The sequence below is a fragment of the Heloderma suspectum genome, chromosome 2 (genome assembly GCF_057233095.1).
Source record: "Heloderma suspectum isolate Gila_16-S chromosome 2, 16-S_ref, whole genome shotgun sequence".
NCBI classification, from domain to species: domain Eukaryota; kingdom Metazoa; phylum Chordata; class Lepidosauria; order Squamata; family Helodermatidae; genus Heloderma; species Heloderma suspectum.
The window spans coordinates 200,399,762-200,421,983 of record NC_139459.1 but is presented as its reverse complement, the minus strand read 5'-3'; the positions used below and the strand labels follow the sequence as shown (position 1 = coordinate 200,421,983).

Below are 22,222 nucleotides of genomic sequence, written 5' to 3'. Positions count from 1 at the left end.
GGACACAACTGTGGGAGCTCACTAAACCTCTTCACTAGCTCTTCTGCTATCAAATCCACTATGCTGGCAAATACAGACTTTGCTGACATAGGCTAGCAAACCTGTTCATCTGACTTGAAAGGGGACAGGGCAAGACAGAGGCAGGCTTTAAGAACAGTACTTCTGACTAAAATTGTTTTAAAACCGAACATCCAATATATTAAGGGGATATGCAATGCAATAGGATTTTATTTGGTTTTGTTGGTGTCATTTTTCCCCTCATCCTGAATCTTCAGGCTCAGGCAGGCTAAACATTTTCAACTAAGTTTTTAATGCTTCTGGTGAATGGACTTTGACTCAAACTAACAGATTGGGGCTGTGAAATATACTGAAGAACTGATAACAGTTCCTTCCTCCTAATCATAGCTCTTCATCAGCTCTAGAATAAAGATTAGCAGTGCAAAACTTTATTTTATTTATTTCTACATTTAGCCTCTGGAATTAAGAATTTACGAATATAAGAAGACCCATGCTGGATCTGACCAAAGGTCCATCTAGTTCAGCATTCTGTCCACACAGTGGCCAGCCAGCTGTCGACCAGGAACCCCGAACAAGACATGAGCGCAACAGCACCCTCCCACCCATGTTCCTCACCAACTGGTGTACACAGGCTCACTGCCTCTGGTACTGGAGGCAGCACATTGCCATCAGGACTAGTAGCCACTGATAGCCTTCTCCTTCAGGGATTTGTCTAACCCCCTTTTAAAGCCGTCCAAATTGGTGGCCATCACTACATCCTGTAGTAGCAGATTCCATGTGTGAAGTCCTTCCTTTTACCTGTCCTGAATCTCCGACCAATCAGCTTCATGAGATGCCCCCGAGTTCTAGTATTTTGAGAGAGGGAGAAAAATGTCTCCCTATCCACATTCTCCACACCCTGCATAATTTTGTATACCTCTATCATGTCTCTCATTACCCTCCTTTTTTCCAGGCTAAACAATCCCAGCTGCTGTAACCTTCCCTAATAGGGGAGATGCTCCAGCCCCTTGATCATTTTAGTTGCCCTTTTCTGCACTTTCCCCAACTCTACAATATCTTTTTTTAGGTGTGGTGACCAGAACTGGACACACTATTCCAAGTGTGGCTGCACCATCAATTTGTATAGGGGCAGTATGATATTGGCAGTTTTATTCTCAATTCCTTTTCTAATTATGCCTAACATGGAGTTTGCCTTTTTTTTACAATGGCCGCACACTGGGTTGACAGCTTCATCGAGCTGTCACCACAACCCCAAGATCTCTTTCCTGGCTGATCACCGCTAGCTCAGATCCCATCAGGTTATACTTGAAGTTGGGATTTTTTGCCCCAATGTGCATCACTTTACACTTGCCTACATTGCACTGTGTTTGCCATTTAGATGCCCATTCTCCCAGTTTGGAAAAATCCTTTTGGAGCTCTTCACAATCCCTTTTTGTCTTAACCACCCTACATAATTTGATGTCAGCTGCAAACTTGGCCACTTCACTGCTCACTCTGAATTCCAGATCATTTATGAACAGGATGAAAAGCATTGGTCCCAATACAAATCCCTGTGGGACCCCACTATTTACTTCCCTCCATTGGGAGAATGTACTATTTATTCCTACTCTCTGCTTTCTGTTCTTTAACCAGTTACTGATTTATAAGAGGACCTCTCCTCTTAATCCATGACCGCCAAGTTTGCTCAGTAGTCTTTTGTGAGGGACTTTTGTCAAAAGCCTTTTGGAAGCCCAAGTTCAATGTCTACTGGATCACCCCATCTACATGTTTACTGACACTCTCGAAGAACTCTAAAAGGTTGGTGAGACAGGACTTACCTTTATGGAAGCTGTGTTGATTCTTATTCAGCAGTGTTTGTCCTTCTATATGCTTACTAACTGTATCTTTGAAAATGCTTTCAACCAGTTTACCCAGAACAGACATTAAGCTAACTAGTCTGTAATTTCCTGGATCCCCCCAGATCTCTTTTTAAAAATTGGGGTTACATTGGCCATCTTCCTGTTCCAGTCTGGTACAGAGGCTGATCTTAGGGGCATGTTGCATATTTTGGTTAGAAGATCAGCAGTTTCATATGTGAGTTCTTTAAGAACTCTAGGATGGATACCATCTAGACCTGGTGATTTATTTATTTTCGATTTGTCAGTAATGTTGAGAACTTCATCCTTTGTCACCACTATTTGCCTCAGTTCCTCAGACTCCCTTCCTGAAAACACAGGTATCTGTCCTTTATCTTCTGCAGTGAAGACAGATGAGAAGAATTCATTCAGCTTCTCTGCAATCTCCTTGTCCTTCTTTAGTACTCCTTTAATTACATTGTCATCCAACAATCCAACTGCCTCCCTAGGTGGTTTTCTGCTTCTGATATATTTAAAGAATTCTTTATTGTTGGCTTTGATATTGTTAGCGATATGGTTTTCAAAATGATTTTTTTGCATCTGTCTGTTTGTATCACCTCTGTGCAAACTTGTGCTCCCTTTTGTTTTCCTCACTTGAGCAAGACTTCCATTTTCTGAAGGAAGCCCTCTTTTCTCTAATAGCTCCCTTGACACTGCTTGTTAACCATGCTGGTGACCTTGGACTTGGTGCTACCTTTCCTAACCTATGGTACACATTTTAGTTAGGCTCCTATTATTGTGGTTTTGAGTAATCTCCAAGCATTTTGAAGGGATTTAATCCTCTTGACTCCCCCTTTCAATTTCCTTTTCACCAGTTCCCTCATTTTAGAGAAGTTTCCTCTTTTGAAGTCAAATGTGACTGTGCTGGACTTACTGGGCAACTTTCCACTTAAATATATATTAAATCCGACAGCACTGTGGTCACTGTTTCCAAGTGGTTCAACAACATTTACATCTTGTACTAGGTCCAGGGTGACACCACTTAGGATTACATCCAGGGTCACCTCGCCTCTGGTCAGTTCCATGACCAGCTGTTCTAGGGCACAGTCATTTAGGGCATCAAGAAATTTAACCTCTTTGTTGTGATTGGAACATGCATTTATCCAGTCAATGTGGGGGTAATTGAAGTCACCCATTATTACAACACTTTCTTGCTTGGAGACCTCCCTGATTTCGTTTTCCATCTCAAGGCTATGCTGAGCATTCTGGTCTGCGGGACGATAGCACTTTCCTAGCACTATATTCGTTTTGGAGCCCAGTATTGTCATCCACAGCACTTCTGAGAAAGAGTCTGCCCCTTTTAGGTGTTCTAATCTGCTCGACTCTATGCCCTCTTTGACATACAGCGCAACACCTCCCCCAATACACCCTTCCCTGTTCTTCCTGTAGAGTTTATATCCAGAGATGACCATATCCCACTGGTTCTCTTCGTTCCACCAGGTTTCTGTAATGCCCACTATATCCAGGTTCTCCCTTAAAACCAACCACTCCAAATCTCCCATTTTGGCTCAGAGGCTTCTAGCGTTTGCACAGAAACGGAGTCTCTCCCAAGATGTCTCTGGCGTATGCATTTTTTGCTCTGGTACTTAGGGGACTTTGGCTATCATGTTCCACCATATACTCATGGCCTATTTCCTCCCCTTCTACATTTGGGTAATTGAAAACATTTTCATCTTCATCTCCCTGGGATGATTTAACCCAGACAGGATGCTTCCCAGCTCATATCAGTTTTCTTCCAGGGTTTAGTTTAAAAACTGCTCTGCCACCTTTTTCTGTTTAGCGGCAGCAGTCTGGTGCCATTTTGGTTCAAGTGGAGCCTGTCCCTCTTGTACAGGCCTGGCTTGTCCCAAAATGTTCCTCAGTGCCTAACGAATCTGAACCCCCCTCCCTGCACCACTGTCTCATCCATGCATTGAGACTCCTCAGCTTCACCTGTCTAGCTCACCCTACGCATGGAACAGGTAGCATTTCAGAGAAAGCCACCTTGATGATCCTGGATTTCAACTTCCCACCTAACAACCTAAATTTGGCTTCCAGGACCTCATGACTACGGTTCCCCACATCAATGGTACCAACATGGACTTGCTTAATATTGGTGCACCTACGGTACATACTGATGATATGGTTTCAATATTCCGAACTAAATTATGTTTTAACAAGAATGAAAGCTTAGTTCAGTTTCGTTTATATTACCAAGAATAATGTCTTAAACTTAGTAAGTCAGTGCAACAATACTTATTACCCTAAAAATAATATTCAGAAAATATATAGACAATATTTTCAGTTCAGACATCCATCTACTTAGATTTTTTATATTATGGCCAGACTGGTCTGATGAGATCTCTCGTAATAAGACCAGAATGTAAGAATAAGATAGCCGTGTTTAGCCCCTGGCATTGAGACAGACAATCAAACCCAGGCAGAAAATCCCTCAGTCCCAAATATGACATTTTCTTGGTTGAAGCTTGAGCATGAAAGCTAATTCCTGCCTTCATAGAGAGGGTTTCCTTAGCTCTCAGCACATCAATCACTTGCATCATCTAATCTGCAGTGATGCTTGAGAGAGAGAGAGAGAGAGAGAGAGAGAGAGAGAGAGAATAAGTAGGTGGTAGGGAGGGAACCAACACCATCTGCAACCTACCAGACTTAAAACATCTCAACTGAAGGTTCAAGCCTTTATATGAATGAGTTTAGAGTTAAGGGAAAGCTGACTGATTTCCCTGACCACACAACTAAGGAGCTAATGAATACAGAAAATTAAGACATAAGAATTGTTTCCATTAGTTAAGATTAATTTAATTTACAGCTTGTGTAAAAAGAAAAGAATTCACCAACAGAAGTTGTCAGATTCTGTATGGAATGTAATGGTGGACCAGTGCATCAAATAATACTTTGCTTGTATGTGACAGAAATGTATTTTATTTTAACACACGTACTGGTGTCTGAGAAAAACACAATAAAAAAACCCTGGCACAATGAAACAGTCTGAAAAACAGTCAGCGGAGAAAAGAAACACAGCAGAAAACCAAAAATAATAAAAGTGCAGTGGAATGAAACTACACATCTGCCTTAAATGCCTTCTGAAACAGAAAAGTTTTCACCTTTCAGCAGAAACCCAGAAAGGGATGGCATTCTAGAGCCTAGACACAATGGCCAAATTGCTGTCTCCTGCATACTCACCTGCCTAAGCTTAGAAGTGGGGGAGGGAACACAGAGCAAGTCCTCAGCTGATAACTTAAATGAGCAGGCAGGCTTGCATGGGTTTTGAAGGTTTACACCAGCACCATTTGAGAAGCAACTGACACAATACTGGTGTCAGGTACTACCTGTAGGGGGTTCATTAGAAGCCTCACCGCCACAATTTTTCATTAATTGAAGCTTCCAACAATCTTCATAAAGGAACCACATATAGAGTATGTTACAGCAGTCCAATCTGGATGTTACCAAAGTATGCACGAACATAGTCTCACGAAATGGAAATCAGCCTAAGCACTCCTGACCATCTCTGCAACCTGGGCTTACTGAAGCATAGCTGGATGAACCCAAGCTATGAACCTAATCCTTCTGGATGGTCTTGCACTCCTTCTAAAGAGGTGAAACACCTAAACCTGAATCAAGTTTAGTCACAACCAACAGTACCTCCATCTGATCTGGATTAAGCTTCAGTTTGTTAGCCCACATTTAGTCCTTCACTGTTCTCAAGCACCAGTTTAGCACTTCTACTGAGTACCTGGAATCTGATGCAAAGGAGAGAGTCATGTCAACCGTATATGATGACACTGCACTCCAAACACCAGACGTTTCCCAGTCATTTAATGTACATGTTAAAAAGAATGGGAGATGAGATGGAACTCTGTGGGCTCCTATAAACTAAGGCAACAGGGCCAAGCATTAATCCCCTTGCAACACCTTCTGGGACATACCATCCAGGAAGGAACATGGCCACCACCAAACTGTGCATCCCAGTCCTTTCCCAGCTCAGAAGGCTGATAGTTGATGGTAGTGAAAACTGCTGAAAGGTCCAAAATAACTAATGGGAACATACTCCCTTTGTTCATGGCCTGGTGTAAGTCACCCACCATGGCAACTAAGGCAGTTTCTATCATAAGCCAGGCTGGAAACTAGATGGAGCAGAATCCAAATAAACTGGTTTCATCCAGAAACACATGGAGTTGAGAGGCCACCACCCGCTCAAGGACCTAGTCCCAAAATACAAGTTTGAGACTGGCTGATCATTTCAACATGGAGGATCTATTGAATTTTTGTCCCCCAACAGTGGCCTAGCCACTGCTTCTTTCAGGGTGCAAGGGATATGTTCCTCCTTAAGATGAGCCAGGATGAGCAAGTACCAAGTGAGCAAGTGGTAGGCCTCACCCTTCCAAGCATTCTGTCCATGTCCTCAGGCTGCACAAGCTGAAAAGCATCCATATAAACAGGACAAGCGGAGGCCATGGGAACATCCATAACGACATCTGTAATTAATGTGGAGTCCAGGTTGGAACGGATAGTTTTGATTTTGTCTACAAAGTGTTTTGCAAACTGCTCACAGCGGGACACTGGTGTTTCCCACCCACCTCTCTACTTGAAGCCAGCATGCAGTAGGGCCTTCACCACTCAAATGTAACACTAAGTGATACTCTGGTGGGCAAACCTCTTTCCTATGTGGCCTCTAAAATGGATTCTAACTAGTGTTTGTTCAGACTCATCATGGGCTTTTCTCCACTGCTGCTGTAGTCATCGCCTCTGCTGTTTCATCACCCCCAGTTCCTCAGAAAACCAAGAAGCCAGACAGGTTCTTATAAGTGGGAGACCACACTTAGGAAGAATCATGTCAACCACATGGGCCTTCTCTCCACCACAGGAATTGGCCAGAATTGTGACAGGGCCAGTCACAACAGCAGGGAACCACCCAATAACTGTCAGAAAACCATATGACTCCATCAGTCTCTGGGAGTGGGCCATCCTAACTGAACCTCAACCGCTGCAGAGGGCATGAGTCTAAACCCCATAAGGTAGTGGATCTGTCATGGTCATTATCCTCCACGTCCAGATTCTCCTTCATCCTGCCCAGAACACACCAAATCAAGAGTATGACCTGCCATGAAACCTTGAGCTGTACAGGGGGCTTGGTGTGGGTGATGGTCTCCCAGAAACCAGTCTGGGGTCTCCAATACCACAGCTCAGGAAGGGAGACTATTGGGCAGCAGGTAGGCAGCACAGCAATGAACCTCTTAAACCAGGAGAGTATCCCCTTGATTGGTAGAAGAACCAGAAGGAGGAGGGAAATCCCAAGGATGTTTAACCTCCGCTCTCTTATGATGGTCTGCCCAGTGCCTGCAACTGTATCTACCCTGCCCAATAAACTTGAAATAGCTGCTCCCAGGCCACCCTCTCCATAGCTAAACACATAGCAGCCAATTATTGAAGCAAAAAATGGCAAATATTTGAGAAACCCAGGCCAGAAAGAGCATTTCAGGTTACCACAGGTGCTTCTTTTAGCTTTCTAAGACTGGGAAATGCTGTGTGAGCACCAGAGTGCTCTTTGAGAGGACCATGCTGGTGCACAGGCTTTGGGGGAATTACTTGTAGAGCTGATGTTATAGCACAAAAGTATCAAAATACCTCTTTTTCCTCTGGACAATAGAGAGGTCCTGTAGGATGTAGAACAGCTTTCTGTGCATAATAGAACAGTTCAGATATATTCTTCAAGTTCTTGGCCGAGCACTAGAAAAAAATGCAATTGTGGGTTATTTTGAAAGTTTTAGCATAATGTGGAAGAAAACACCACATAGGCACCAGGTTGACCGTTTGCCAGGCATTTTATTGTTTTCTAAGGAACGCTGTCCTGATGGTAGTGGTTGTTTTTTTTGTTTTTGTTTTACACTGACTGGTTTTAATTGCTATTTTACCTAGTATGTTTTAATGCTGCTATCATGCTTCTAAATTTTTAGTTGTCTAAGCTGCTATCATAACCTTATTGGTCTGTTTACTGTTGTTTTAAACAGTAGTTATGGCTTTATTTTTAGCTGCTTAAAATTGTAGTTAAAAAATTGAAAAGGAGGTTACAAATAGTTGAAATTAATACAATAAATAAAGAAAGAATGGATGGATGGATGGACGGATGGATGGATATGATTCATTATCATTTCATTTAATTGTATTTTAACTCCACTTTCTAGACAAATATTGTTTCCAAAGCAGCTCATACCAACCAACAAATAAGACACAGGATATTCCCTTTGGCTTACAAACTAAAGGAGGGGACAGACACACAGACAGACAGACAGACAGACAGAAAGGGGAGTAGTAGGAAAGAGTGGAGAAGGGAGATCAGTTTGACACTGCCAGAATGAAGTGGTGAGTTGTAAACTGGCATTTACACTCAATTGAAAGCAGGCTTATCTTCCCTTCCTGATGTAGTTGGTCGGAAGAAACTACTCACTGGCCCACCTCTTATTTTTCTGTCTCAATTCTGCAGTCCCAGGGCAACTGATAGCTGGAACAGAGTTCTTTCTGAGAGGGAAGGGGAAAGCAATATCCCTGAAGATATTCCTTCACTGATCAATGGTTGGAACTAAGCTGGTCTTCCTCTTGCCATGGTTTTCTTTCTGGGACAGATGGGGTGAAACCTCCCAGTTGCCCATTTCCCCCTGGCTGGTGACACAGACCTGGTTTGCACAACACAATAAGCCATGCTGGGTTGTCACCGTGGGTTGTTTCAGGGTAGGTTGTTGTGATGTCCGAACCTGAAGCCGTTTTTCATCGTTGAACAAGCCATCCTGAGAAGTCATGACATGTTGCTGGGTTGTTCAGGGTAGCTTGTTGTGATGTCCAAACCCAGCAGGGTGACTTCAACGTGGGTTGTTGGGAATGTCTAGAGAGCTGCCCGGCAAGAGCAGGAAAAAACCCTGCCGCTCCTTGCAATCTCGCTAGTGCCACCATCATCCTCCCTCATCCCTTCTCAGTGCCCTCTGCTTCTAAAAATTGAGAAGTGTCCCAAACACATCTGAAACCTTTTAAAAATATTTTTTCGGTCTTGTGCAAGCACACACATTTGAAAGTCCACTGCTATGATATTTCCGTAATTTTCCGCTCTGCTTTACTGCTCTGCCTTGAAATTTGTGTACATTTACCGATCCACCTCATTTCCTGTTCTGCCTTGAAATTTGTGTATCTTTACCGATCCACCTCATTCCCTGGACTGCCCTGAAATTTGCGTATCTTTAATGATCCCCATCAGTGCTCTGCAACCCATATGTATATCTGACAGCTAACAACAGAAACCACTGGATGGAAGGGACAAGCACAAACTGGGGCCGGGGGAGCCGAAAGCGGCTGGCGGCTGCAGGAGAAGGAGTTTTTCTGGCAGGTATAATTACTTTGGCAGCAGTGAAGCAGCCTTTAAAAAACGGTTTTCACTAGCAAGACAAGCACTGAAGTGAAGGATGAAATTGAGAAGGACATTGACAAGAGGGGGATATCGGTATGCTGGACTAAATAACAGGCAGGTGGTCTTGTGCTCATGCGTATTTGTGCAAGACCTTGAAAAAAAATTAAAAAGTTTGCGAACATGTTACAACGTTCATAAGGGCCCAGAAAAGTATTTCCTTTTGTGATCTAATGTGTGTGTGTGTGTGTGTGTGTGTGGAGGGGGTTCCCTTGTGAGTTGGCAACCTTAGGAGACCAAATGCAGAAAGGGTGCTGACATAGGAAACGAGGAAACAAAGAGTTCTGCTGCAAAGGCACCTGGGATATGTGCCAGGAGCAGGTGGGAGGAGTGAGGGGGAAACAACCCATGGTAAGCTGCAGTGTGCCCAATTGTCTGCTGGGAGTAACATGGGTTATCCAGTGATAACCCACCTTGGCTCATCTTCTGGGTGGCTTAGCGTAATGCACAAACACACCCAGAGTGTCCTTCTCAGTCTCAGATATACTTGTAATCACCATTAAACTACTATGAATACCGAGGAATGTTTTCAATTACCTCTACACAAGTTTCTATCTCTGTGTATTGGTTCATGATGGGAAGGATGGTCTCCATGCTACTGTATTCAACCAGATCTGATTTGTTCCCAACCAGTATAAGAGGCAGCCTAAAAATAAGTTGAGAGATTTCACAATGAAATATAGAAATAGCTGTTATTTGACATCTCACAAAACATGGATATCACCATTTGGTTCCGAGTCTATAGAAAATAACAATTTTGGCTGAAACCAACAGGATCTTCTTTTAAAGCAAGTGTGTATAAAACTGAAGATTTCTCCTGGTCTTGTAACACAATATTTGTAACCAGCAAACCAGTTAAGGCATTTCAAATAACAATGGCTGCCAAACGTCTCACACTTTGAACTACTTCCCAATGTCATCAATTAGAGTACCTTACAGCAAGAGGCCTCAAAGCAGGGAGCTCCATGTATGTTTTGAATTTCAAGTTAAGTGTGCAATGATTTATAACAATGCTGCTTAGACACGTCACGTGCATCCTGCACATATGCATGTAGTATACATTCCTTGAAATACTCAATGCATTAGACATATTCAGGAACTCTTCTCAAAGCCTGTACCAGCCACCTGGAAAAAGTCCATTTTTAAATTTCAGTTTAGGAAACATAAGCGGTTCCTGACCATTCAAGGCGAGCAACCAAGTGTTCACCTGAGGCACGATCTAATTTAAGTCAAGGAAAGGCAAAATGTTCAGAAAAGTAATGCCTTGAGTTTGTCATCAACCTTCCACTGAAATGCAGTCATAATCTCAACTTCTAATACTATTTTTCCAGTAGGCACAACTCTCCAACTATTTGGGCTTAAACAGATCAGGAGCCTACGCTGTAAATAGCAAATGAGGCACCTACATTCCTTAGCTAAACTAATAGTTGCCAGAACACTGCAGCTCACCACAGAACATGATGTGTTATGTTCATATACATCAATCATTACCCCAATAATAAAAGGCAAATATTGTATAGATTTCACATGGAGCAGATCATCCATGAGTTGGAATGTCTTTGTGAAGTGTTTAAGCAGTCATAGTAGCCAGGTCTTATTTCACACCGAAGGGTTTTGTTTTGTGTTTTTGTTTCATCCAAGCCTGCATAGCAGCTTCAGATTTGCATTTTTCCCATTTACATTTTTAATGTGTACCTGCTATCTTTATCTGTTCTTTCATTGATGAGAGGAATCCATCGGCTTGTCACCTAAAGCAACAAGTTAGCATTCATTAACAACATTAGGCTAGGGTACTCTTTCTTATTCAACTAGATTGTATGTTTACGCTCTATCACCTGCTTCCTGGATGTTGCAAAAACATTTAAAGAGGAGAGAGAAGGTGCAAAGAGTATGAGCAGATGAACAGCTTCCAATGCTTATGGTGGGTATACAGAGGTTAGGCTAGCACCCCTCCATTGATAGGTGCCAAACAAAAGATCCCAAAGAGGGATGTAAGACATGGAAAGCAGAAGAGGGCAAATGGTCCTTCTTCAAGATGATTTTGTGGACAATAAATTTACACGTTACTCATTTGCGGTACCCCTTCATGGATCACTGCCTTGTTGTGGCGAAGGGGCTTGCGTAACTCAGTGAAGCCATAAGCTATGCTGTGCAGGGCCACCCAAGACGGACAGGTCATGGCGGAGAGTTCTGACAAAATGTGGTCCACTGGAGAAGGAAATGGCAACCCACTCCAGTATTCTTGCCAAGAAAACCCCATGGAACGTATCACAAGGCTAAAAGATATGACGCCGGAAGATGAGACCCTCAGGTCGGAAGGTGTCCAATATACTACTGGGGAAGAGCAGAGGGTATTTCCAAGTAGCGCCAGAAAGAGTGAAGCGGCTGGGCCAAAGCCGAAAGGACACTCAGCTGTGGATGTGTCTGGTGGTGAAAAGAAAATCCGATGCTGTAAAGAACAATATTGTTTAGGAACCTGGAATGCCAGATCAATGAATCAAGGTAAGCTGGAGGTGGTCAAACATGAGATGGCAAGATTGAACATCGACATCTTGGGAGTCAGCAAACTAAATGGACAGGCATGGGCGAATTTAATTCAGGTGACCATTATATCTACTACTGTGGGCAAGAATCCCTTAGAAGAAATGGAGTAGCACTCATAGTCAACAAAAGGGTGGGAAAAGCAGTACTGGGGTACAATCTTAAAAACGACAGAATGATCTCAGTACGAATCCAAGGCAAACCATTCAACATCACAGTAATTCAGGTCTATGCCCCAACCTCTGATGCCGAAGAAGCTGAGGTTGATCGGTTCTATGAAGACCTACAACACCTTCTAGAACTAACACCAAAAAAAGATGTCCTCTTCATCAAAGGGGATTGGAATGCTAAAGTAGGAAGTCAAGAAATCACCGGGATAACAGGCAAGCATGGCCTTGGTGTACAAAATGAAGCAAGACAAAAGCTAATAGAGTTTTTCCAAGAGAACACGCTGATCATAGCAAACACTCTTTTCCAACAGCACAAGAGACGACTCTACACATGGACATCACCAGATGGTCAATATCGAAATCAGATTGATTATGTCCTTTGCAGCCAAAGATGGAGAAGCTCTATATAGTCAGTAAAAACAAGACCTGGAGCTGACTGTGGCTCAGATCATGAGCTTCTTGTTGCAAAATTTCAGCTTAAATTGAAGAACGTAGGGAAAACCACTAAACCATTCAGGTATGACCTAAATCATATCCCTTGTGAATATACAGTGGAGGTGAGGAATAGATTTAAGGGATTAGACCTGATAGACAGAGTGCCTGAGGAACTATGGACGGAGGTCCGTAACATCGTTTAGGAGGCAGCAACTCAATCCATCCCAAAGAAAAAGAAGTGCAAGAAAGCCAAGTGGCTGTCTGATGAGGCTTTACAAGTGGCTGAAGAAAGAAGGGAAGTGAAAAGCAAGGGAGAAAGGGGAAGATATACCCAACTGAATGCAGAGTTCCAGAGAATAGCAAGGAGAGACAAGAAGGCCTTCTTAAATGAACAATGCAAAGAAATCGAGGAAAACAACAGAATGGGAAAGACTAGAGATCTCTTCAAGAAAATCGGAGATCTCAAGGGAACGTTTTGTGCAAAGACGGGCATGATCAAGGGCAAAGAAGGCAGGGACCTAACAGAAGCAGATGAGATTAAGAAGAGGTGGCAAGAATACACAGAAGAACTATACAGGAAAGATCTGAATGTCCCCGATAGCCATGATAGTGCGGTCACTGAACTTGAGCCGGACATCCTCGAGAGTGAAGTCAAGTGGGCCTTAGGAAGCATTAGTAACAACAAAGCTAGCGGAGATGACAGTATTCCAACTGAGCTATTTAAAATCCTAAAAGATGATGCTGTTAAAGTGCTGCATTCAATATGCCAACAAATCTGGAACACTCAACAGTGGCCACAAGACTGGAAAAGGTCAGTTTACATTCCAATTCCAAAGAAGGGCAATGCCAAAGAGTGTTCAAACTACCGTACAAGTGCGCTCATTTCACATGCCAGCAACGTGATGCTCAAAATCCTACAAGCTAGGCTTCAGCAGTATGTGAACCGAGAACTACCGGAAGTACAAGCTGGGTTCCGAAGAGGCAGAGGAACTAGAGATCAAATCGCCAACATGCGCTGGATCATGGAGAAAGCAAGAGAATTCCAGAAAAACGTCTATTTCTGCTTCATTGACTACGCTAAAGCCTTTGATTGTGTGGATCACAACAAACTCTGGCAAATTCTTAAAGTGATGGGAGTACCAGACCACCTTATCTGTCTCCTGAGAAACCTGTACGAGGGTCAAGAAGCAACAGTAAGAACCAGACATGGAACAACCGAGTGGTTCAAAATTGGGAAAGGAGTACGACAAGGCTGCATATTGTCGCCCTGCTTATTTAACTTATATGCAGAGTACATCATGAGAAACGCCGGGTTGGATGAATCACAGGTCGGAATTAAGATTGCCGGGAGAATTATCAACAACCTCTGATATGCAGACGATACCACCCTAATGGCAGAAAGTGAAGAGGATCTAAACAGCCTCTTGTTGAGGGTGAAAGAGGAGAGTGCAAAAGCTGGTTTGAAACTCAACATTAAAAAAACTAAGATCATGGCATCTGGCCCCATCACTTCCTGGCATACAGAAGGGAAAGAAATGGAAGCAGTGACAGATTTTACTTTCTTGGGCTCCAAGATCACCGCAGACGGTGACTGCAGCCATGTAATTAAAAGACGCTTGCTCCTTGGGAGGAAAGCTATGGCAAACCTAGACAGCATAGTAAGAAGCAGAGACATCACCTTGCCAACAAAGGTCCGTATAATCAAAGCTATGGTTTTCCCAGTAATAACATATGGCTGTGAGAGCTGGACTATAAGGAAGGCTGAGCGCCGAAGAATTGATGCTTTCGAACTGTGGTGCTGGAGAAGACTCTTACGAGTCCCCTGGACTGCAAGGAGGTCAAATCAGTCCATCCTAAAGGAAATCAACCCTGAGTGCTCATTGGAAGGACAGATCCTGAAGCTGAAGCTCAAATATTTTGGCCACCTAATGCGAAGAGAAAACTATCTGGAAATGACCCTGATGCTGGGAAAGACTGAAGGCAAAAGGAGAAGGGGACGGCAGAGGAGGAGATGGCTAGATAGCATCACTGATGCAATGAATATGAACTTGAGCACACTCCGGGAGAGAGCGCAGGACAGGAAAGCCTGGCGTGCTATGGTCCATGGGGTCACGAAGAGTCAGTCACGACTGAACGACTGAACAACAAACCTTTGCGGTGCGAGATATGCACATCTTCCCCACAGTTATGCTCTATATCCACTTTTGAAAACCCACCACTACCAAGCGAGCGCAGCTCCAGTGGTTACAAGTGGGATCCTTTCAGAGATCCTGAGTTCACCACCACCGTTTACATCTCCATGGCATCCAAACACCTTCCCTTGCCCCCCACCATTCCATGACCAAATGATGAATGTGCCACCTCTAATACAGCACACTAGTAATTCGTACTAGCAGAAATACCTGTGGAAACACCACAAGTGTAGTTCAAGAGCAGGAGCTAGTAAAACCAGACAAACGCTAATACATTTGAAGCTGGGGCTCCTGCTCTTCTGACCTGGAGTTTTCACCCAGTCAGGTGACAAGAATGCAAATAGCAGTTTGTCTATCCTCCTCACCCTTTCTTAATTCATTATGTGTGAACAGGATTGCTCTCTTCCAGAAGGAAACTACTGAGGCCAATGCATCAAGACAAAAATGCAGTTGTGGCATGTGTTTCAAGACTGCATAGGAAAAGGCCGTATTCAGGGGTGGGTGGGAATTTAACATGGATGGATGAATCACCTCTTGATACTCAGGTTTTTTTCAATGAGAATCTAAGCACCTGAAAACTTATGTGCACATTCAAAGGCAAGAGGTATGCTACACGATTAATACCACCTGGGACACAGGAAAAAGTGCTTTCCTCATACCTTATCAATTGAATTCTTGTTGTTAACAGCATACACTATGCAAATTACATTTGCCTGGAACAAAGAAGAAACAATTGGATTATGATTGTAAGGTTCCCCTGGAACACGAACGGGGAACATGTGGCCCTCCAGATGTTGTTAGACTGCAACCTCCATAATCCTTCACTATTGGCTATGCTGGCTAGGGCTGACAGGAGCTACTGTTCAACATCTGGAGGGCCACACTTTGCTCACAACTGCCCTTGAAGAACAAATCTTAATATGAAACATCACAAACGGGCTGCTTAATTGTGAGCCAGTGGTTTGCTTATGGATATTATTCAGTAGACAACTAGAATCGAAATATGAAATGCACAGTCAAAAGACCTTGAGGTTGCAGCCCTTTACACACTTTCCTAGGGGTAAGTCCAACTGAACCCAACAGGGCTTACTTTTGAGTAAACTTGCATGGGACTGCACTGTGAAACATCATTTTCCTTCAGATATGTACTCAGGTTGGAGCATCCTAGAGTAGGCCAGAAAAACCAAATACATTTATCTTTCATTCATGGATCTGCAATCATGTGCTTTAGAGAGCACTTGACTCAGAACAAAAAAAAACAACACCTCATTGAGGGCATTTTTTTTTTACATAAAGCACAAGCACGTATAAAAACCTTGTCTAAAAAAACCCTTGTTATTTCATTGCCCACATCTCGGTTGGCAAGACTGGGTGTTTGTTCCTACTTGCTTGGATCCAATGTAGAAATTGTTCAAGTTGAAGGCACTTCTGCTTACACTAGGGAGACCTCAAATTTATGTTCCCTTCCTGCTGCAATTCCCTAGGTCACATTTTGCTGTTCTGGAAGGTCCATCTGCCTTAGGAGCTGCTTAGGGAGGTGCAGAAGGCAGGCGGGAAAATCCAATTCCATGAGTGGAGTTCTGTTCACCATTTGCTGGATTCAAGCAGGGAAGGTTGAGGGACCCTCCAGAGCAGAAATTTTTGGGACAAAGTGGGCAGCAGTACAGAGCAAGTCCTGTTGCGTGAGCAGACTCCCTTGCACAATGTTGGCTTCTGCCCAGAGCTTTAGGATTTGACTTATTTGACTCCACAGCCAATCCCAATGATGGCATTTCAGTTGGCAACAGTGGCTAGGTGTACAGAATGAGGACCTTTTACTGTTAAAGGGCTTGCCAGATAACTCGATTATTTTTTGCAGAAAGTTAGCTGTACAACCTTATAAAAAACATTAGGCCATAAAACCCCTCACCCTTTATTTTACAGGCTGTACCCATTCCCCACAATTGTGCTTAGTTAACCGTGCATCTTGAATGACTAAAGAGTAAATCAAAACGAGTGTAGCCTTCCTTAAGTGGGAAGAATTTCATCCAGACACTGCATTTCAGAAGGCAAGTATAAAACAAAGCATGTCAGAGCAGAAGACATATGGCTACTCACTTGTGATATTTCATGATGGAGCTGTTCATCACTTTGCTCAACTTCTGCATGAAACAGGAGAAGTTCACAATTATTGTTCATTTGCACAGTGAAGGCAATGCTATCATCAAGTACACTTATGAAATAAGGTGAGAAACGTTAGGCAATCTTAACCCAAGCTTTCCGTTGAAAATGCAGCCTGTCAAGTGTTGACCCATTCATCTTTACTATGAAGTTTGGTATTGTACTCAAAGTAATGAAGTAAACCAAAGAAGCAACAGCAACACTGAACATACATGTCCACTATAACATTGAAACGTCAGTGCCTTTCCCCTAATCAAAGAACAGGTTTCCCACATTTTCGCTTCTGTTTCCAGACAATTTTAGCTACAGAAAGGGATTTTAGTTTTCATATAGTTTGTAGCAGAAACTACATCATACAAGGATTTCCCCGCCCCCAGAAAGTAATAGCAATTTTTAGCATAAAGTGACCAGCCATCTTGCTGTTGTTTTCCAAAACAGCCTTGGACATGCATGAATTCATGCAAGTTTTATTAACTAAAAAAAAAAGGGACCTGCAACAAAGTGTTGCAGTGCTGAGTGCTCCATGCACCATTCCAGTTCATCAGCTATGCCCTCCTCCATGATACGCCATACCATTCCATCCCACCTCCCACTTTTCTGTTCCCCAACTCTCAACAGTCAGCATTGGAAGGACAGATACTGAAGCTGAAGCTCAAATATTTTGGCCACCTAATGCGAAGAGAAAACTCTCTGGAAAAGACCCTGATGCTGGGAAAGACTGAAGGCAAAAGGAGAAGGGGACGGCAGAGGAGGAGATGGCTAGATAGCATCACCGATGCAATGAATATGAACTTGAGCACACTCCGGGAGAGAGTGCAGGACAGGAAGGCCTGGCGTGCTATGGTCCATGGGGTCACGAAGAGTCGGACACGACTGAACGACAACAAAATTGAGACAAAAAATTAACATGGGGTACTTTTTAGCTTTATTGTTTATTTTACATTTATTTAGTAAACATGCTAAATTAGATCACTCCCTAGTGAGTTTCTGGTGCAAACTGAACATTTTCTGATGCGAACTAGCCTAATTTGTATCGGGAAATTTTCCAATTATTGTGTGCGAATGGTGCCGTTTTGACTATTAAACAGTACTCATAGCCTGATCGCTGGAAATAAAGGAAATGATGTACTCATTTTGTCACACAGGTTCATTGCACTGGATAAACAAAGACATGTGTCCATTCTGCCTGTAAGACCTTTTGTCCAAGAACATGGAAAAATCCTTGGCTACATGTTACTTAGCCTTTAACTCCCAAGGGAAGTCACATTACACTGGGAAATAATTGAGATGGGAATGGAAAATATATACTGTCATTAGAAAAGAATGTCACAACAGAGAAAAAATCTTGCAGCAAGGACTCGGAAGCAATCTCCAAGATATTATTTTCCCGGATATCATCTCAAAAACCATTTTGCTTCAAAGAGTAACCTTCTGTCTTTACTAGATCCCATAGGGGGAGCCAGCAGAAATGGTAACATTTCAACTCTAAAGGCATAATCCTATGCACGTTTCAACAGAAAAAAGTCCTAAAACTACCTGTTTTCTGTCGAAACCTGCATAGGATTGCGTCCCAGGGCCCCAAGCACTGCTGTGTCCTGAATGTTCGATCAAACTTTCATTCCAATATCTCAGTTTTAAAGGGAAAACTTCAAAGGAGTTATTGTATTGCACTGGAATTTACATATACAGTAGCCCCTTCAAAAACTTCATGAGGGGAATTTGTCCTTGATATACAGTACAATGCCCTGAACATGCACACCAACTTCATTCTGATGCCTCAGTTTTCAAGGGGGAGGTCACAGTGCCTTGTATTTTGCATTTTCCTCCACACTTTGAGAACACAAATGTGTACTAAGCTGCATTCTGATCTGTCAATATTCAACAAATTACCAGAGTACAAACAATACTACAAACAGAATACCAAAACAGTCAAGTTAAACTAAAGGCTTCACTTTGCTTAGACAAAAAAAAAAAAGCAAGGCTAGAAGTACTCCTAAGACCACTATGTGCTTTGAATGGTTGAAGACTTTCCCATAATGTACTCACTTACATACCCCCATGAGGAGACAATACATTTGTCAGAATATGGCTATGATGGTAAAATTTCTCACAATAAAGCACCACTTTCTACAAGACGCATACAAGCTAACGTCAATAGTAAACTTGGCAATTCTATCAGAAAAAATACATTTATTTTACTCCTGAAATTCAACAGAAGCAAATGTAATTATCCACCAGGTGTACACTAGATCCATCTCAAATGCCTTGTAGTTATAAGGAGATGGTAGACTACCAGACTGGTGTGCTATACCTGGCAGAGGCTCTAACAGCTGCCATGAGTCTTCTCAACAATATCACTGCCTAAGAACTTCCATCTCAGCTACCATATGACCTATAGGATGCTACCAAAGAGCCTTGACTATATCTGAGAGTGCCTGAGGGACTTGGTCTATTTATCAAATGCAGACTTTCTAGAAAGCGAATGAATTTTCCCCCTTTTCCATATGTTGGGTTATGTGGGTATAAATGAAGAAAGGACGGTTGGTGTTTGTGGGGATCAAGAGAGACACAGAGTTTTGGATATTAGTTTATCAGTGGAAAGATGTACGAACTACGGAGGCAAGAAGTGGTATCTTTTGGTATGGGTGGGTAAGGGAGAAGGCATTTCTTGGCTTCTTAGTCTTGTTTTTCATTTTACCCTCATAAATATACTGCCCCCATTCTTCTTTGCCCATTATATTGTGACCCATAAAGGACAGAGATCACAGTGTATGTCTCACCCCCCTTTTAATTTGGAAAAGCAACAGAACCCTTACCAGAATAATCCACTATATGGGTAGGCACTCTCTCTGGGGTAACATCAGCTGGGATGGTGATTTCTTCTGCTCGTGGAGGAACCTTGGTGTGTGAAAAAGGAACATTCTTGAAATGAGTTAAATGCCAACAAAGCCTGTAACTTCTGATAACAAAGAATATATATATGATATTCTACCAGGCAGGAAGTATCAAATCAAGTTGGTAATTAGTTAAAATTATTTCAGGTTCTTAATAGTTGCTACCTTATTTGATTTTACAGGCTCTGTCAAAGAAATCCAAAGCCCTTACGTATTTTGCTAAAGTCTGTCTTTGCAACTGAATGTCTTGCAATGGATGGTCCAATACATTTTAAATTAATTTCATGATAGCTACACACAAACTTTCATTTTGAATCAGTTCAAACTATTCCTGCGATATATCTACCCAATCAATGAAGCCCATGATTAATAGGGTAAAACTATGAAATCCAACTGAATAGATAGACTATTGGCTTTTTCATCCTTATTGTTTTCATTATTAGCCTGGAATGGGCAACATAATAGATAACGATGAATCCCTTCGGGCCCATCACTCCATTTTCAGAATAGTCAATGACTCTACCAAACCTTTCACAACCACCATGTTTACATGGAATTGGAGTTCATTCAGCAGAGTATGGCATATTTCACCCTAACTGGAACTAAGACAGTGTCATAACTCATGCTAGTAAATGAAATCTATTGCCAAGCCCAATAAACAAATGAATGGCTTGAAATTTGTAAAGTAGTAGCCATATATCCTAGTGCAGAGCTTTCCAAACTGTGTGCTGCGACACATTAGTGTGTCGGCAGCAGTGTGTGGGTGTGTCGCGCGAAATGCAGAAAATTGTGCGGAAGGGCACCGCGGAGCTCTCTTACTTGCGTATGCTTCCCTAGGCCCCTCCCCGGAACTTCCTAAAGCAGCTAATGTTAAGGCAGCATAGCTGCTAAGTCTTAGCAGCTAAGGCTTAGGTGCTTTAACATTAGCTGCTTTAGGATCATGTGGCGTCTTGACGTAGGATGTATGTGATTGGTGGTGTTGGAGTGGTACGGCGAGGAGTGTGGTAATGCTGGCTGCACGAGGAGTGTGGAGAATTCGAAGTTAGCGGAGCAATTAGTTGAGCAATTTGCAATCAGCTTGGGTGAGAGGCTTCCCCGCGTCCTCGGTGCAGCTGCAGGGCAGTGGGGGAGAACAACGGCCTGCTGGATGCCCCCAGAGCAGGGAGGGCTGCGCCGGGCAGGCAAGGAGCTTCGAGCCTGCGCTCCCCGGAAAGGTAGAGGCGCGGGGCGAAGAGAGGAGAAGGTAGGCGCTGCCCTGGGAGCAGAGCATGGCCAACGCCGGCACGGAGAAGTGGCAGTGGCCACCAGCCCTGCGTGGTTTCGGGTGTGCCCTTCACGGACTTCTGCACTGCGCTGCCACACGGCCAGGCCAGAATAACACGCGGGTGGAAATGCCGACTGGGACTGCACTGAGCGGGCCGTCTGCCATCTTGGCCAGTCAGAACGGAGCTCAGTGGAGGCCAGAAGCCTCAGAATCAGCGTGCTCCCAAGCACCCGGGCGAGCGCAGCTGCAGGCTGTCACCCAGTCAACCCACCTGCTGCTGGCTGAAGGGAGGCCACCCTCCCAAACCCAATGTGGCAAACAGCAAGCCACCCACCACGTGGCACTTATGATTTGATTTCTGCCATTTATTTTTATTTTTACTCTGCTGTAATCGTGGATTAACCACCCACTGGCAGTGTACCACCGGAGAGTGCTGGAACTGGACTCTGGACACAGGCATTGCAAATATTTACAGCAGTATAGCCTTGTAGTGAGACATATATATTTACACCATTTTTATTGGACTTTTGCTTCTCTACTTCATGTGTTTTTGCAGCTGAGCTCCTACCTGGACCTATGTGTCCTAATATGTATTGTAAATACCTTAGTTAATTTTGTTTATTTTTCACATTTTCTCCTGGTCCTGATTCCTATCTTTATCTCACTTTATCACTGTGGGAGTGGAGCGCAGGTGCTGTTATTTTCATAAGAAAAAACAGAGAAAGATAAGCGCTAAAAACAGTCCTGTTATTTTCATATTTAGTTAATGCTAAAACCTAGAAATAAATTTGCATAGATTTATTCATTAAATTGCAGTTGAATTACCCGTAAAATGGATATGTTTCTGATTAAGAAAAGGAAAGCTGGTGAAGATGATGTTTGCAATTAACAAAATGTAGCCGCTATAGAGGAAACTACGCAAGAATCAACTGTTGAACGGTCTGCATTAGTACGTAAGAAGTGTAACGGAACGATTTCCAAGCCTCGTTTATACAGTAAAGATTATATGAAGCTGGGGTTCACATTTTCTGGTAATGAAAAAATCCTTGTCCCCAGTGTTTAGTTTGTGGGGATATACTTCCAAATGAAAGTATGGTACCAAATAAATTAAAGCGTCATTTTACCTCAAAATACTGTCATTTGTCAGAAAAACCAGTAGAATACTTTAATGAGCTTTCAAAATCTATAAAGAAGTAGTCTGCATCA

General features: G+C 42.9%; 1 protein-coding gene across 8 annotated transcripts in view; it reads right to left on the bottom strand.

The window, feature by feature from the left end:
- The window catches only part of RHOT1 (ras homolog family member T1), an 87,770-nt gene that overhangs the window by 51,571 nt on the left and 13,977 nt on the right, over positions 1 to 22,222 (bottom strand). For 7 of the 8 annotated variants that reach the window (XR_014788171.1, XR_014788172.1, XR_014788168.1 and 4 more), the window contains exons 3-8: positions 19,675 to 19,756; positions 16,796 to 16,839; positions 15,358 to 15,411; positions 11,056 to 11,108; positions 9,898 to 10,006; positions 7,536 to 7,637 (exon numbers count right to left, since the gene is read on the bottom strand). Coding sequence is in view for 3 of the 8 variants with exons in the window: in XM_084837262.1 (XP_084693388.1) it covers positions 7,536 to 7,637; positions 9,898 to 10,006; positions 11,056 to 11,108; positions 15,358 to 15,411; positions 16,796 to 16,839; positions 19,675 to 19,756 (444 nt within the window). In the remaining 5 variants the exon portion in view is untranslated. The other variant, XM_084837264.1, reaches the window with a different exon arrangement.